Source organism: Limanda limanda, chromosome 1, assembly GCF_963576545.1.
Source record: "Limanda limanda chromosome 1, fLimLim1.1, whole genome shotgun sequence".
NCBI lineage: Eukaryota > Metazoa > Chordata > Actinopteri > Pleuronectiformes > Pleuronectidae > Limanda > Limanda limanda.
The window spans coordinates 28999800-29017339 of record NC_083636.1 but is presented as its reverse complement, the minus strand read 5'-3'; the positions used below and the strand labels follow the sequence as shown (position 1 = coordinate 29017339).

At 42.2% G+C, this 17540-nt stretch overlaps 1 protein-coding gene across 1 annotated transcript in view; it reads right to left on the bottom strand.

Moving 5' to 3' along the window:
• Positions 1 to 17540, bottom strand: part of lamc3 (laminin, gamma 3) — a 106412-nt gene that overhangs the window by 27721 nt on the left and 61151 nt on the right. Inside the window, exons 11-12 of the mRNA XM_061077365.1 lie at positions 13769 to 13872; positions 10855 to 11082 (exon numbers count right to left, since the gene is read on the bottom strand). Of these exons, the coding sequence (XP_060933348.1) occupies positions 10855 to 11082; positions 13769 to 13872 (332 nt within the window). The remainder of the gene's footprint in view (positions 1 to 10854; positions 11083 to 13768; positions 13873 to 17540) is intronic.

Genomic DNA, 17540 nt, shown 5'->3' with positions numbered 1-17540 from the left:
TTATGAGTTTTTATTTATTAGCCCTGCCAATCTCCTCCCACCCCTCGACTGCTCGCCTGCAGCGCCGAGTCTGTTCATCGCACACAAACCTCCGGCTGTTTTATGCTTTGATAGCTCGTGACTACTCCAAACAGTAATGTAGGAGAAATTCAAACATACATGTTCATACTGAAAAAAAACCTCCAAAAGATAAGGAGTGGTGAGGGCTCGCCTTCAAGTCAATGTATCAGAATTAATTATATCTCTGCAATGTTAGAAAAGTATTATCTAACATGAGTCTTTGGCTTGGTAACATTTTCAATACAGCTAAACCGAATGTCACTCAGTAGAGCACATACAGTCCCCTCAAATGTTATCAAGTTGCAACAAATTGAACAAACTCATAGATATCACAATCCCTTTTTTCGCCAAGATCCATGAATTATTCACTGAGAAATAAACCAAAATATCAAAATATGCTATGTTAAAGAAGATCCAGATCCATTCTGATCCTTTTGTGGTTTTGTGGCAACCCGTCCTGTACTCCCTACTCCTTCTTGATTGACTTAATATTGTGTTATTATTGGGAGATTAACCTTGGCCCTGATTGTCGCCAATAGCTTAAGCTAAAGCTAAAAGGCTTAGCTTGCTACTAGCCCCACCTAGGTGCCGGGACAAATCAAGGGCTATTAGAGGTATGCTATGATGAAATGAAATGGTACATTTTCATCTTCCTTTGTTTGTAAATTAATATGATTGATTAAAAAAGACCCAAGGAGGGATCCATACAATTTTGGTGCATTTCAGGATTGCAGATCGAGGGATTTCTTTTTACTTTCTTTAACATTGCAAGATTTTGAAAACTTTTTCATTTCAAGAATTTCTCAAGGACTTCCCTGGTCTTGATAAAAAAAAACTGACATTTTAAGGGGACTGATGTTTATGAGGGGACAATTCGGTGCAGATCCAAATAAAAAGTCTGGATCTATTGATTTTACATTTGGTTTCATAAGGGGACTGTTGGGGACAGTATGAGCTTCACTGAGATCCATTCTAGTTTTGCTCATAATATGAGGGCATGTGTGCAAGTTAACAAGGTTAAAAACTGGATTTTCAATCTTTTAAGGATTTGTTCGTGTACAACGTGTGTTGATACACAGCGCACGTACACACATACACCAAATCTCCAATGAATTCAGCTCAGTTTATTGAGCAGATTTTCAGTCCTCAGTATGGCATATATCAAATCCAGTAAGCCACAGGCAGTGCTGAATGGTAGAACATGATAATCAGAGAAAATACCCACAGCAGTGAAGTGAAGTGGTAGCATGACTGTAAAATAGCTAAAACTTATTGGGAGTAAAACAACCCCCGACTCCTGCTGCAGTTCAGTGACCTGCATTGGCTCCGACGTCCCGATCCGAGATAATTTGAGCCATATAAACCCTCAAAACTTTAATTTTAGTGGTTGTTGATGCGAGAGTGAAAAACTGACATGATGTAATGTGGATTTTTAATCTAATGACTGAAGGACTAAAGTTTACACAGCATCACAAAGTAATACGTGTAAACATTCTTGGAAAACCGCAAGACAAAAGCAGTTGCTCTGTCTCTTAAAAAGTTAAATCCCTCATAAGATCACAATGAGCAGTTTCATCACAGATTAATCACCACTTTAATCTGCAACAAAACAATAGGTGCTGTTGTGCTGCAGAGTGTAACTGCAAGGAGATATTTAGCATTCCTGCTGCACTGCATGTTTTTTTTTTTTGTTGCTTTCAGTATTCACTGAGCGTCTGGATGTCAGAGAGCCAACCCCAATTTGAAACATTTCAAACATTTCTAAGTTTCTCAAATGACCCCAGCATGTTTTGATAACAATAATTTCGCCGATTTTCTAGAGCACACCAATAAGATCTCAATGCAATTAATTGCAGGCGTGCAATTTTTTTCTTTTGACTTCTCATTAAAATGTCCCAACACTCCCTTATAGCCTACGGTGTTATTCATAGAGAAGCTCTTCGCTGCATTTTAAAATCAGCTCACACCGCTGAATATTAGAGTAAAGGAATTCTCGCCTGTCGTTATGGGGGGGGGGGGGGGGGGGTCACTCCAACCAAAGTTTCCCATCGCTAACAAAAGCCCTGTTAACTTCTGACCTGTAATTCAAATGTATGAGATAGAATAACAGCGGCAATGATCAATTGATCACATGGCCATTTGGGGAACAATTATCCTATTGCCTGATGAAGTATAGACGTCTGGGTAAAAAAATCATTAGATATTCAGTTGAGATGGTGTGAAAAATACATTACTTCCAAGCATGTAATGCAAGTCTATAGCGGAGAGTATCAATGCCTAGTAATAATTATTGTTCCGAGCATAAAGAAGTGAATCCTACTTGAATTTCACAAGGCATTACAATGACACTGATGGTGTGGAGTGTCAATCCCCAATGAGCCATAGTAAATTTAATGGCAGCAGAAATGTGCTGACTTTACTGGGTGTGAAGATGACTGAGCATGATACGAGGCAGCGGAGCCACCGAGGGCCTCCTTGACACTATTATCATTCCGCCGGCTCCTCGGAAAAGCTAACGGCACGCACCACAAACTGCCGGGCGAGGGCGGGATCGACCCTATTCCTCATTGTCATGCTAATTCTCACATTACACTCCATAACATCCGCGTGGAATAATTTTTTATCAATGAATCAATGACCGTTCATTCGGATTTAATGAACTGGGATTTCTGTGAAACTCCCCCGCTGCGCCGCACGCTTTGAATTCTCTGACAAATCCGCACAATCCCACTGTTCTGCTCTCGCTCTCTTGTACTCCCGGCTCTTTCAGAGCTCGGCACTTCAGCTCGCTGCTCTCAGCCTCAGCGTGTGCGTTCTGTGACGGAACCAGCGTCGGAGTTTTTTAAATGTTATCTTCTTTTCATTCCTCCTCCGTGCCCCCTTATTGCTCTCCACAATACACACATGTTCAGGGCTAATGCACTGCATTGAGGTAGCCACTTGTGGAGGCTGTGAATACATTGGATACATCACTCCATGAAAGCCTCAGAGGTGCGGACAGGCACTACAGAATGAATAAAAGACTTTTTTTCCACATTTCTTCTTCATTTGGGGATAATAGTACTCCATCATTCCGTGTTCCTCTCAAACAAGCGCGTTGAGTACCTCTTCCAAAGATAGTGGTTATCTTTTGTTTGCAGAAGCCTGTAATAGCCTTATCACAAGATGGTGATAGAAAGAAAGTCCAAGGAGAAATGGATTTTTAAATAAGTATGTTTTATGTTCAGGAGAGGATCAGAGCACACCATCTTCTGTCCTCGCCCTCAAGCTCTCCAGATTTATTTTCGAACCGAGGTGAGTTGCTTAAGATCACCGCGTGTCATTCGGCACCATCTTGGGAGGTCTCTGTGCAGGAGAGGGGCAACATGTGAGGTCTCTGATGTGTGTGTAAAGCCCAGATACACAAACAAAGTCACACAAGTTCAAAGCAACACGTGACTGCTCATTTCTGTGACTGCTCAGACCATGTTGTTCTTTGCTCTGCAGCACAAATGGCCATGAAGTGACTTCTCGAAAATAAATAAATAATAATAATTATTCAAGACTATGCCTGAAATTTGGGTTATGTAAGAAAAATCACAAGATGTATGTCAAAAACAGGAGCTTTTCAAGACCTCCATATTTTCCAGGAGGCTAGTCTCCTTAGCCGGCTGGAACATTAAAAAGCTCCGGGGCCGAGGGATTCTATTTACTAATGCATGTGAACACCCTGTTCTAATGAAGGGGAGAAGGAAGCAAGACAGAAAGAGAGAGAGAAACTTTGTGTCTGCCGCTGTAAAGCCTCCAGGGTAGAAAATCTGTTGCAGGACTGTTTGAGGGCGATGTTGCTCTCTAATTCAACACAGATATGCTGCCAGTGCCGGCAGCTGCAGATGTGGCTTGTCAGTGGGGCCTGAACGAGTGGACTGCTGCAGAGGAGAGAGGGAGGATGTCGAAAGAAACGAGGAGGGGCCGTATATTCTGTCCACCCCCGTGCATAATCTGCACAATACGGATGACTGGGGAAATATGTTTTGTCACACTGCGACTGTGGGAAATAAATGCATCAATTCCTGTTTTGTGTACAGAGGCTGTCAGCCAAATTGTTATGGCCAAGGCCCTCGGGTGTCGGGGACGGGAACACGAACCACAGGGGCTGTAGCTCATGTTGTCTCAAAGTTCTGGGTCACCTATAGAGGAGTTATGCAAACCTGTTCCTGTGTACTGTACACATATATCAATGCATTTATGGAACTAATGGAAGCAGATAATTATCATGGATTAATTGTGTTTGAATAATCACACCTTTATTCATTTCATTTAACAACTAGGGTGAGACTTTCCCAAAAAACTTTTGATTGCACTTGTGACTTTCTACTTGCATTATAAGTCAGCCATGTTGGATTCATGGTGGCCTAAAGATGTCCTATATAATTTTTTTGATAACCTAACTTTTCATCTACTGCAAACAGCAAGTAAAATTTTAATTTTTTAATTATTAAAATTTCACCTCAATTTATCAAGCTGTAACCATAGAAACACGTCAAAATTAGATCACATTGTTATTCGCTACACCTGAATGTTAACATTCAACTTCAGCATTCCTGCAAGCATGTAAGCAACTAGGTCAAAGGACAAAAGAAATAAATCTAAATTAGCCTCTTCTTTGAGGCTCAGTGACTTTCTCCATTGTCTTCAACAGAAAGCACGGCTACATAATACACCATAGTATCATTAACATACACAATACTATGCTAATTTGGGACAAAACTACAATTTTATGTTTATTGATTTCAAGACAGGGCTACAGTACAGCTTTTGTTTTTTATTGAACCAAACAGACGGAATCATATGATTAACTTCCTTTCATCAATGACATTATTAAAGAGAAACATCAGTTGGGCTGAAAGTGATTGAACAAAATCTGTTTTTTTCATAATTTCTCCTTCTCAAACTCCGTTTCTGTAGATTTATGAGGTTTGTATGATTGACTTTGAATGAAACCACATGTTTTCACCCCATATCATGCAGTTATGAAGAAGTTCATCTATGGTTAGCAATATTTTGCTGACCACAAGTACATGGATGCTGCATGTGCATCCGCTCCACAAATCCTAGCATAAATAAGGACTTTGTGTTCCTTGTTCTGTTTCATAACAGCATATGCTGGTTTCTGGCTTTGACATTTGTGTGGGGCCAAATTTCCTGAATAATGCACAGTGGTTTTGTATAGCTAAATGTCACGCCCACTGCAGTCTGGTGGAAGAGGATGAGAAATTGAGGCTTATTTGGGCTCTGTCTGCAGAGGGGAACGGACCACCAGGGGCTCCTGCACCACACTGCATCGAAGTCAGCCTAATAAAGGCCATCACGCAGAATACAGAAGTCTCATTGTATCACTTAAGGTGCGGATAAAGAAATGACCAAAAATGCTGCTTGTTACAATACTCATTAGAAAGCATGGGTAAAACGGTGGATACTGTGAGTCAACAAAGGGCCGCTTTACAATGAGAGAGAGGAAGCCAGGGCTTGCATTTCCCACATGCCTGCTTAAATGCCATCTTCAGCCCTCAGAGGTCATTAGTTACAAAAATCTATGGGAGAAAGTTGAGGCAGACAAACTGATGCGGAGTGAAGCTGGCGCCTGCGCTGGCTTATTCAACCCGCTAATCTCTCTGGTGGGTTGTGTTTGTTGCAGGCTAAGCCCCGAGATGCCGGGCCTGTATCAGCCTGATGGGATACAAGCAGCGACAGCGGAGGGAAAAGGAAGTGAGAAGGAGCAAAAAAAAAAAGAGAAAGATGGATGTAGTCAGCTTGAATGAATCTTACCATGTAATTTCTTCTGCTGATCCTATTCAGTACGCTTTACTTATCTGCGCACAACCAGCATATTCGTTTCAACACAAAAATAAACAGGAAGATAGACAATGTGCACACTCTGCCTGTCTGCCTGCCTTGGTTTCTAGGCACACAGTATGAGATCGCTGATTTGAAGAGGTTTCAGATTTTTCCCTCTGTGAGTTTGGGCAAAAAAATATTTTGCAGAACTAAGCTGGTGCTGTTCAAAAGAACAAGTTTCCTGTGTCTAAAAATAGCCAATAAGAAAAACCGTGAATGTATATAAGCACTGTATCTGTGTATTATCAAAGGAAAGAAAACTTGACATTTTGAGAAGGATTTTATGACAATAAAGTCGTAATATTACAATAATAAAGTCAAAAAAAGAGGAGTTTTAGATATTATTCCAGTAAAGATACTACTGCAATTTAGCTCTGCACTTCCTGGTAGTGTGGAGACATGGACTGATTGAAGAAGACAAAGAGTCCACAGCCGATACAGCTGCTCTGTGAGGCTGTAATTGGGCACAGAGGTGCTGCACACGTCTGTTACAAAGTGCAGCCCCTTCAACAATAACACTTGAGTAAATTTCTCAGACTTAAGAACGTGCTTCCCTCTATATTCACATAACATTTTCACAGGTTGAGGATTTGTCTGATTTGACTTTGAAGAGTTTCCCGGTAAATTCATTGTGGACTCGCAGGCATGCACCAGTTGGACTTGTTCCCCCGAGGATATGAGTGTGGAGGACTAACACGGGTCCATTAGGCGAACGGGCTAACAGAGGAGCTCTAATACAGCGCCCGAGCGCCTAATGTCCAGGAGAGAGAACAGCGTCGAGAGCATCATGTGTTTCATTTGTTTCAGTGATTAATGATCCTTTCCCCACAGCATGGCCTGCAGAGAAAATTGAGTGTCTCCATTTTATCTATACATTACAATCATCTCTCTTCTTCCTCAACACTCTCCCTGGAGCCTTCTAAATCATGGCCTGTGCCCAATTTTATGGATGGTGTGTATGCAATTAACACAGTGTCCAGACTTTATGGATGCATATGCACTACACTGGTAAACTGAAACCAAAGTTATGCTCAACACCGGGCAACACACACATGGTTTAGTATCGAAAGGACATATGTTTGACTTCATCATCCCAGCAGCACCGGCGCTCAGCAGAAGTCGCGACATGCTCGTTCCACCACAAATATTAACATTTCCAATCTGTTGTGTTGCTCTACAAGCAAATAGAACCGACACGACTCAGGGAGTGTTAATAAATCATGATTATGAAGCACCATTGGCTGCGGCTTCCCCCGGCAGCCAGCGGATAAACTCCATCCCGGTTCCTGTCGGCGGGCACACCCTGCATGATGATGCAAGTCGCTTGGTAATTATACAGCAATTAAGATTCTGATAGGAGAAACAGCAGGTTCGTCCGCCCTCCCGGTGACAGCCGATGAACAGGGTGTCTCTCGTTGGCTTACTTTGATAGCTCCCCTTGACCTGAACTTATAGATTTATGGCCGGCTTGTTTGCTTCATTCTTTATTAAAGAGGAGCCAGCGGGCCTTTCGGAAAATGACATGCCATCATCCATTTCAAAAGGAAAGGCTAATTTTAACTAGCTTCCGTTTGCTGATTATCAGCTAATGCTATTCAACCCAGGAGCCTCATGCCAAAGGACGCAGCACACAAGGGATTCTTGATCCGTGACTCATCGTGTTCCATCTTTCACGCTCATTCATCATTTGTGTGGCGCTATAAATATTTTTGAAAAACATCCTGAAAAGCTTGTCAGAGAAATAATCTTTCGTTTACGGAGACGTGTCAGGTGCGAACCCCCGTCAAGAAGCCGCACGCTGCTGAGCTCAACCTGCTCAGTGCAAACCAAAGACACTTTGGTGTTAAACAGGCTCATTAATAAATACTGCAGCTTTTCTTCCAACAGCTCAGAACGCAATCACAGTTTGTTCAGATCTACCGGGAACTGTGACTCCTCTTCCGACACTTTCAATCTTGTTTTTTATCCAGTGTTTTCCTCTCATATCTGCTCTCACAAGTTCAGGTTAGTAACTAAATCCTTTTCTACAGTAAAACAATTAAAATCATACATTGCATGGGGAAAAAAACGCATGGATCCACCTGTGAGGATGTTGAGTATTAAGTAACACAAACAAAGGACACCTGCGATGCTCAGGAAGAAAATCCAAAGAAGAGTAAACTTGAGAGGAGCAGGCACAGAAGGGAGCCAAGGACGCTGTAAACTTAAAGGAAGGTGACTGAAGGGAGCAGTTGCAATCCTATAGCTGAGGAAAGAGTGAGGAGAAGAGAGGCTGACTGCGGAGTCTGGGGAGACGAGAGGAGTCTGACAGACGTGTGTGTGTGTGTGAGCGAGCGAGACAACCAGATTGAGAAGAGACATAAGAGACACAGGAAATCTGCAAGCAAATTAGACATCATTAGCCGAGAGGCGGTTAACAAGTCTAATTAGGGGGGAGGCAGGCAGGCAGTGATACCAGACTCGCTTCCGGACCTCAGACTCACACACACACTTGCACACACAGACACACACACACAGTCATATAAACACACGTAGTCACAAACATAACACACACACACACAGCCAAAGCTTCAGGCGTCTCCTAACTAGGTCAGATCTCTGAGACTTTAAGTTGGAGGGTGGGAGAGGGAGATCGAGAGGAAGAGAGAGATTGAGGAAAGATAAAAGACGGAGGGTGAGACCTTGGAGGGGATAGTTGTCTGCTCTCGGTGCGATGGAGAGACTTGTTTAAAGCTGTGAGAGTGAGATAGTGTGGAGAGAGAAAAGAAAAAAGGAAAACTCAGAGAGACTGCATTTAGTACACACCAACAGATACACACATATATAAATAACTGCATCCAGGTTGTTTACACACCCAACAGCTGTTGTTTTACTTCTGTCATTTACTTGACGTTGCGTTTAGGATGTGAACCTGAAAGACTGCCGTTGTTATCTCCCGTAAGAAATGTCAGGTGCATTAAATTCACTCCTCTAGTTCACCTGTTATTACAAAGATTAGCTGTGTGAGATGAGGGTATTGCTGTATTAGTACAGCCATCCAGTTCTCATTTTGAGTGATAGCTTGCCAGTGCCCTAGAGGGATGACTGAGTTATGTTCCCCTTGATGCGATGATGACTGAATGTCAGCTCTGGAAAAACAGAAAAATGCTTCAGTCGAACAGCCTGCATCTCTTCTCTGTTTCCCTCTGCTCTCTCACAGGCGCAGTGACAGAAAATATTGTCTCAACAACCTCTGATGATCCCTCATCTCATGTTACTCTGGCTGGATGCTTCAGAGGAATGGCTTTATTGTCCAACTAGCAACTTGGATCGCTTTTATGTCGTACGATACCATTGTTGCGACTCCAAATTGTTCTGTTACCAATAAGAAAATGATGTCATATCCAGTCCCGAGAGCAGCAGCAGTGAGCAGTGACTTGTGAAGTGGTCGGCCTTTTAAATCACTTTGTGGAAACTCTCTAAAGTTACTCGAGCTACAGTATGTTATTTGGGGATTTAGTGTAAAATGGGAAGTTATGATTTTTACCCTGTGCGCCGGCTTAGCTGGAAGCGGGGTATTGTTTTCTCCCTTGTGTGTGTGTGTGTGTGTGTATATGTGTTTGTGTATGTGTGTGTGTGTGTGTATATGTACAAAACAACTCAACAACGTACGGATGGATGGATTTTCATTAAACTTGGTGGAATTATTACTTGGGAGCGAATCTCCAGATGATTCAGTTTTTAGAGCTGATCAGTCAAAGGTCATGGTCCGAAAAACACATTTTCCAAGATTTTTTTGCAAATAATAAAGCAAGAGAGAGAGTATCTGAAACTTATATTGATCAGAAAATGATCGCAAATCATATGATATATTTTAAAAAGAAGCCAGGATGACAATACAGTTATACACAGTTCAAAAATGCCATTTTTGAGAAGCCTCTCAGTATCTTAAGGGACTTTAAACACAACCTAAAGCTTATTAAAAGAAAAAGAAAGATGTATAATTGAGTGTAATAATGCATCAACTAATAAGATATGGGACACAGTTTTGAAAAAACAACAATCATTCGTCATTGTATCTTAATGATGTCTTGATGACATCATTATGAAATATCATTACTGCAATATAAAGAAGTCTGATTTGGGCATATACAGCGTACAGGGTATTCTTTGCACCCAATGTTTTTTCTATTTATTTTCTTGAACAACTTGGGTCATAAAGGGATGCAACTGATTTACTTTTATTCTTAAATGATTCCTGCAGCACTTCAGTGATATACTTCCATGAGGTTGGTGACATGCAAGAGATGGATTCCAAAAAGAAAGGTCAGAGTATCGGGCCAAAAGATGCTGGACCGCACACTTCCCTTCTCTCATAATGCACTGGTTACATAATGACGTGATTGTTATGAAATGGGAAAGATGGGGTTAAACACCTCGATCAACACACTTTGTCGAAGATCAGACCTCTGTGTTTATTTGGTCACCGCTGGTGACTCACCAGATACATGTTGTTAGAAGATAAATCTTTCTGCTAATGATGTGTCAGTTGCAACGAGACTTAAATGCTACAAGATGGAAACTGGGAAACACAAACACATTCAATCATTCCTGATTGGAAACTGCAAACGTAGCTTTCCCTTATGTGTCAAGTTTCAGCCGATACACTCAGCGATAAAGCAAGAGCAGACACGATCCGGCTGTTTTCACACTCTTTGAAACAAAGCCCATGACTACTGAATATTCTGCAATTGATTTATTATTTCACCTTTTCAGGCTTCTCTACCTCAGCAGCAGTCATTGAAACAGAAACACTGCTGATTGTTGTGTCAGTGAAGTGATACCAAAGTCATCATGCCTGCTGACATTTTCCAGATTTGCTATTTGAACACACTTGTGTTAAAGAGCCAAATATACTGTAAATGTTGAATTTATTACCTGTCTCTGGATGGCAGGTTCCGTGCTGGTGGCAGCTGCACGGCACGCATGTTGAGAAGGACTCCCTTGCAGGGATTTCCCACGTGAATCCCGGGGCGCACCCCTCGCAGAACTGCCCTGCGAAACCTGGGGGGCAGGAGCAAGATTCCACCCATGGAGCAGGAGGGCTGGCCGGACCAGGGGAGATTAAAGCCGAGGTCAGGGATACACCGCAAAGCTGTGATGTGTCTGGAGAGGAAGGAAGAAAGGAAAAACGTGAGAAGAGTGCTTAGTCATAAATCGGACACTTAAAGAAGTCAGTAGTCAACTAATAATTGTCACCTCAGAGAATTGTTGAAGTGTTTGGGCACCTTTTCTCTGGAATGAGGGGTATGTATATAAATGTGTGTGTGTGTGTGTGTGTGTGTGTGTGTGTGTGTGTGTGTGTGTGTGTGTGTGTGTCTGTATCTCATTAAACAGTCGGTTATTAGCATTTGTTGCAGTGCTGTCCCTTTCTCCCTGTCTCATTACAGGTTCTGGCCTTTGTTTACAGTTTGCAGTCTGACACACACACACACTCGCACACATAAACACACAATAATAGGTTCATCCACCCACATGCAGGGAAATGGCACGCTTAACGCTCACTCACACATGCACATGTAGGCATCCACACACCCATGCACACACAGGCACACACACACCCATGCACACCAACCAGGTAATCTTTGATATAACAAATGAATAAATCGCTGCAGCCAAGCAAGGCGAGAAGAAAAAAGGAGACAGAGGAGATTCGGTGGTGGTCTGTCAGACGTGCAGCTCCTGCGGGGTTTTCAAGATCCCTCTCTCCTCTCATGAATAGTGATGGGGCAGGACATCCTGAACCGAATCACTCTCACCCTGTTCTCTCTAAACCACAGCCACTGAACACAAATTTATATTTGTCCCCAGAGAATGCGGGAGACGGACAGACAGACAGATGGACAGATGGACAGATGGATAGATAGACTGATGGATGGATGGACGCTGATGGATGGATGGACGCAGAAGGAGAGAGTGTGAATGAGCAGCTGCATAACAAGGAAAATCAAAGAAACAGTGAGGAGTGAGAGGGTGGAAGAACCAGAGGAGAGGATGGACCTTGACTTCTAACAAGTCGGGATCCAGCCATTCCTTCGGTGCTGATGAAACCCGGTCCGTGTGCAGCTCTGACAGATAATGAGTGGGCGAGTCTGCCCTCTTCCCTTTTCACAACCCTTCTCCTCCACCCCTCTGAATCCTATTAGCTCATTTAAAAGGGGGATAAATTTGTGATTTCAGTTAATTAAACACTTTTCATTTTAAGTCACACTGTGCAAGTTCGACCAATCAATCCTTCCTCCCAGGAACCTTGTCAGACAAGTTGACTTTAAGTTCCCTTGACTGCAACCCCCGCCCATTAGTACACTTTCGGCCTCTTCAGGTACCTGAAAATTAAGTCTATAAGTCACCGATTTCTCTTAGACGCCCAATATGGCCACTCTCTGGTCAAAATGTAATTTATTCTGGTAGAGAAAATGAATGGCTCACCGTGACACCCGTACAAGCCTGTCTTTATAGACTAAAATTAACTCTCATTTTAAATAACACATTTCTGTTATACGAGTCACACTGCGGTAAAGAGAGACATTTAAAAAGTCACGGAGAACAAGAGATGGAAACAGGAGAAAAGAGGAGATGACAACTTTAAGGGAATCTGATATTAAAAGTTTTTTAATATCCCCCCGTGATGTGCAATGGATGCAGTTCGAACTGTGTGCTTGACTTTGTTTGCACTTTCATGTGGGTGGTTGGGTGGTTACAGGAAAACAGTTTAATGGAATATGCATGACTGTGCTTCTGTGCCTCGACCAACTTCTGCGTCTGTCTTTTTTTTTGCACGCCCAAGTGCACGTAGCTAGCTCCACGCCAGCGAGTGTCACACTGCCTGCACTGCCTGCACTGCCTGCACTGCCTGCACTGCCTGCAACTAATTAAAACGGGTGTAAGTAAGCGAGAGAGAGCTGGTGAATTTTTGGCCAGCTGTTCTGTCTTGCCGGTGCCTTAATCCGCCATAAGGCCGCTCAGATCCTGGCCCGCGCTTTACAATGCAGACTATCAGATGGAGAGGGAGGCGGAACAAGATAAGAATAAGAGCAGGATTTCCAAGGAGGAGTTACAAACATCTGGGAATAAATGTCCTGCTTTCTGCTAAGCCAGATTTGGAACAGTCAAACTCGTCCCTGAACACAAACACTGACTTTGTTTAAGAAAGTGTGTTTGGTACAAATTTAACAAGTCGTGCCGCTAGGAGATGAAAATATATATTTTTTTCCCATTCATAGCCATGTGAAGAATTTGAAATTTTCGGTGGCACAGTTGTTATTTGACAATAGCCATGCGCCTAGGTATGCGACAGTGAACCACAACAGCACATAAGGTATACTCTCAGTGCATACACAGTAATGTTGTGATAGTCACCCTGAACAGCATTAATAATGCATAGAGCCCACACCATAGACTGTACATAAAGATGGACGGCACATCTCCATTTCCTCTCTCAATCCGGAAGGAAGAGAAAATATCCCAGATAAAAATTCTACCAACTTGAGTCAGTCTCAGCTGTCAATCATGACATTTCACCTGGTCTTTCTTGAATAAAATAACTAGTTGAAACTGAACTTGCCTGAAACATGAGCCCTTGAAAAAACATTTGTGTACTTTGAGTTTTTATTCTGGGCACTGCCCCATCCACCGGCATGGAGGAGGCAGGATGTATGACCTTTGCTGCAGCCAGCCACCAGGGAGCGATTAAGACACTTTGGCTTTACTTTGTGCGAGCTGCCATGTCGTCCATCTTTATATACGATCGCAACGACTGTGCACACACTAGTACACACAAACACACACTTACAATTGCTTCCTCCGGCGTTGCTGATGCTGATGGCAGTCAGGTTGTGCAGGAGATGCTGGAACTGAAAGGCCGACAACGCAGGTTTGAATCTGGACTCGTGGAGCCTGGGAAATGAGAAAAGAAAAAAACAGAGGATTTACAGTGTGTTTGTTCTGTGCGTTCAAACACAACTTAACTATGATTAAACAGCAGAGGCGCCAAATGTTAAAAACCTCAACAGAGTAAATTTGTTTGTGAGGCAGATTTATGTACAACTGGAGTGGCTTTTGGAGCTATTTAATTACTCTCTATAACTAACTAGGAGGATATAAAAATGCCCTGGTACACATGGGGTTGATTTTTTATGGTAGGCTATATAAAGCACTACCATATAGTGGGAGAAAAAAAAAATGAATGTGCTGACTTCAACACATATTCAAGGTCTTGATCACTGAGCTCTGCCGTCTGCTGAAGGATGTTCTGCAAAGCCAGACTGTGCAGCGGACATCTGCCCGTTTTACTCCGGGTGTCATGCACTCTTTCCATCTTGATGACAGGTGCTGTGTCAGCTCCACACAGCTGATGTTGTGTTACAGTTCCCCCCCTCACTATCGTTTGAAGGTCCCAAGGTGGAGGAGCAAACAATATATTCATATAATCTGAATATAGAGAACACAATTATGGGAGACACTTTCAAACAGGGGGGGGAAAAAGTGGGTAACCATTATCAAATTATTATAAACTCTACAATTTCTACTCAAGACACTCAAACACAAAGTGAAAAGAACAGCATAGATACATACAAAAAATACTGTGCTCCTAATGCACCTGAACCACAAGAGAAATTCTGATTCACAGTGGAGGGGGAGGTTCTTGCAATCCACTTTAGACCCGGCCATACGGCTGTTGTCATCAGCACCATTTCTACTCCCATTATCCTCTTGGGTCATTCCCGCTACAATACAAATCGTGAAAAATAAATAAAGAAGCGTGTTTTTTCTTCATCGTATGTCATTTGCCACAGACGTGATAACAAAGACAGACAAAGCCACGGGCAAAGCAGATGGACCAACATTAAACGTTGTTGTTCCTTAAATAAAATTCCACTGGGTTTGAACATTGTTGGAAACACTTTGGATAATGCAAGTACACAAGTCATCACAATATATAACATAGATGTAGTCGGTTATATACATTTTAATAAATAATGGCTACATATTATATATTAACAGGCTCCATTGTTACCCCCATCAATAACACATAGTGAATAACTTCTAGATTCACAACCTGTGTGGCTCCATGGAAAGCCATACTGGTCAACCAGATTGGTTTGGACTGAAACTGAAACTATGGTAATAACAGCCATAAAGGTTTGTGCAAACATGCAAGGGATGAACCCATTTGGCTTTTGTAAACTGTAAACCATTTTGCATGAGTGTTGCAATTATAGGCTGAAAGAATAAAATACAAAACCTCTGGTTTATCGCCGCCATTTTATTAGGTCGATTGTTTTCGGCCACTAACACTTGTTTTCATGCTTTCATTTGCAAATGGCCTCTGTCTCAGATTCACATTTACACAGCTTGTATGAGAATGTGCATGTGTATGTGTGTGAGCACGTGCGTGTGTGCATGCACATTCCTGGCATGCCCTGCAGACTCTCCATTGATGCGCCGGGTCCTTGTTCCCTGGCCTAACATGTAGGCACGGTAATAAAGAGAGGCAATTACAAACTGGGCCTGAAAGCCATGGTAATGGAGCTGGTCAGACGGCGATAAGCAGAGTGTGCATGAAAGTGAACAAACTCCATGTCGTGCTTTCCCTGTGGAGCGTCACTGTCCCTTTTAATCAGCACTGAGCAGAGCGCAGAGAGCCACACTGTAATTAAGCCTGCTCCGCGGAGGATGAGTAGAGATCATCAAGAGAGAAAAGCCCAAAAGAATACTGGACACACACTCGTACACACACAGTTTACAGAGAGAGAGTGGGTGTGTGTGTGTGTGTGTGTGTGTGTGTGTCCTTAGAGGAAAGAACAGATGAAGATGCAAGGTGAGCAAGAAAGCAAGACATAAACAGTGTATGAGGGAAACAGAAACAAAGAAATGATAAGGTACTGGGATGGTAAGTAAAGCATGCCAGGGATTTGAAAGATAATAAAATAAATACAATATACGTTACAGAAAATAAAACATATATAGTGGCATTGTTATAGTCTAATTGTCTGCCTTTAAGAAACACTTTATATTCAGAGTGTGGACAAGGCTTGACTAAATAAAAATAAACAAAAACTCTCAAAAGCCCTGTTCTTTATGAGTCAAATAAGCTTATTAAGGCGTTTCGAGTCAAAAGACAGTTCAGCAAAAAAGTGCATTTACTTTGATACTATACTTAAAAAGTGCATTTTTTATGTATTTTTGATGTCTTTTTATGTATCTCTACTCAATCATTATTATTTTAATTTGACATGTTCATAATATGCATTTTTTTCTTTATTAATATGACTACGTCTTTACTATTTTTAGGTTGAACCAGATATACAGAAGCCAATGATGGTTGACATGGTTGCAATCGGTAGCAGGATACATTCTGTACTTTTAGAAAAGTTGATGTGGTCCTTTAACAGTTCCTTTCTTGACTAAATTTCTGTCTATTTATTTGTACTTTTACCCAAGTAAAATGTTGGAGTACTTCCTCCTCCACTGGTTGTATATCCGGTACTCAGAATACGAGCTGCCTCCTTCAGGGTAGAAGCTCCAGGCTTCAAAACAAATACTGGAAGAGATACCTGGACTCTGAGAGCATTTAAATGTTTTTGTGAACTATCCCTTTAACGTCTGCTTATATTGTATATAATCCCAAATTATGGAAAGCAGGAGCTGTTATTCACATGGAACAGAACGCAAGGACTGAGTTTTTGGTCTGGGTCTGGAAGGGTTACAACATTAGAAATAAATCCTATAATAAAGCAGATGGTAATTTGATGTTTCTCCTGACTCTGTCACCTATAGAAAGCATTTCATTTTGGCAGCGACGTCTGTTTTCTGTTCAATATATTTAACCGGCCCTGATCTACGATCAAAGTCATAGAATTTTTGAAAGATGACAGAAATGAGCTCAGTGCCAAATGGAGAAAATGCTGCTCTACAATACTACTGCTCTCCTGGCTGCTGCGAATTGGCCCGCTCCCATTTCATTTGAGCAGTTTTCTGAAACACTTTCTTTTGGCCGTTTGAAAAGTGGACAGCTGATCGCCGGTGAATCACTGCATGTAGAACATTTATCAGTCGATTGTACAAAGTGGCTGAGCATCTGAGGGGCGCCTGGTGGCATAAATATTACAGCTTCCGAGCCGGAGACGTGCACAAGCAGCGGGGAGAAGGGCAATAAAACCTCCCCGCCTACGGGTTCCAAGGAAACACACAGCGAACTGAGGGAACATCGGAGAATGGATGCTTCCTTACAAAAGCCGTTCACCTCCTCCTCTCATCAATCCCTGCTGCATGAATCCCCACGCTATAACATATTTTCTTCCTCATCAGATTTTGCAATGCTCCATATTTACCAGCTATGGATGCTTTTAAAGGCAACTCTGGGGTGTCTGCGTGTCTATGTTTAATCGTGCTTTCAAATGCCGTTAATGAAACACTTATTCCCTTTTCCTAAACAGGATTATATTTGAAGCACATGTTGCACCTGACTGTTGGAAATCGCACTGCCAGATCAGCTTAAACTTGCACAAATGTGTGTATGTGATAAAAAAAAAAAGCAGGAGGAGACAGAAGGAGTACGAGAG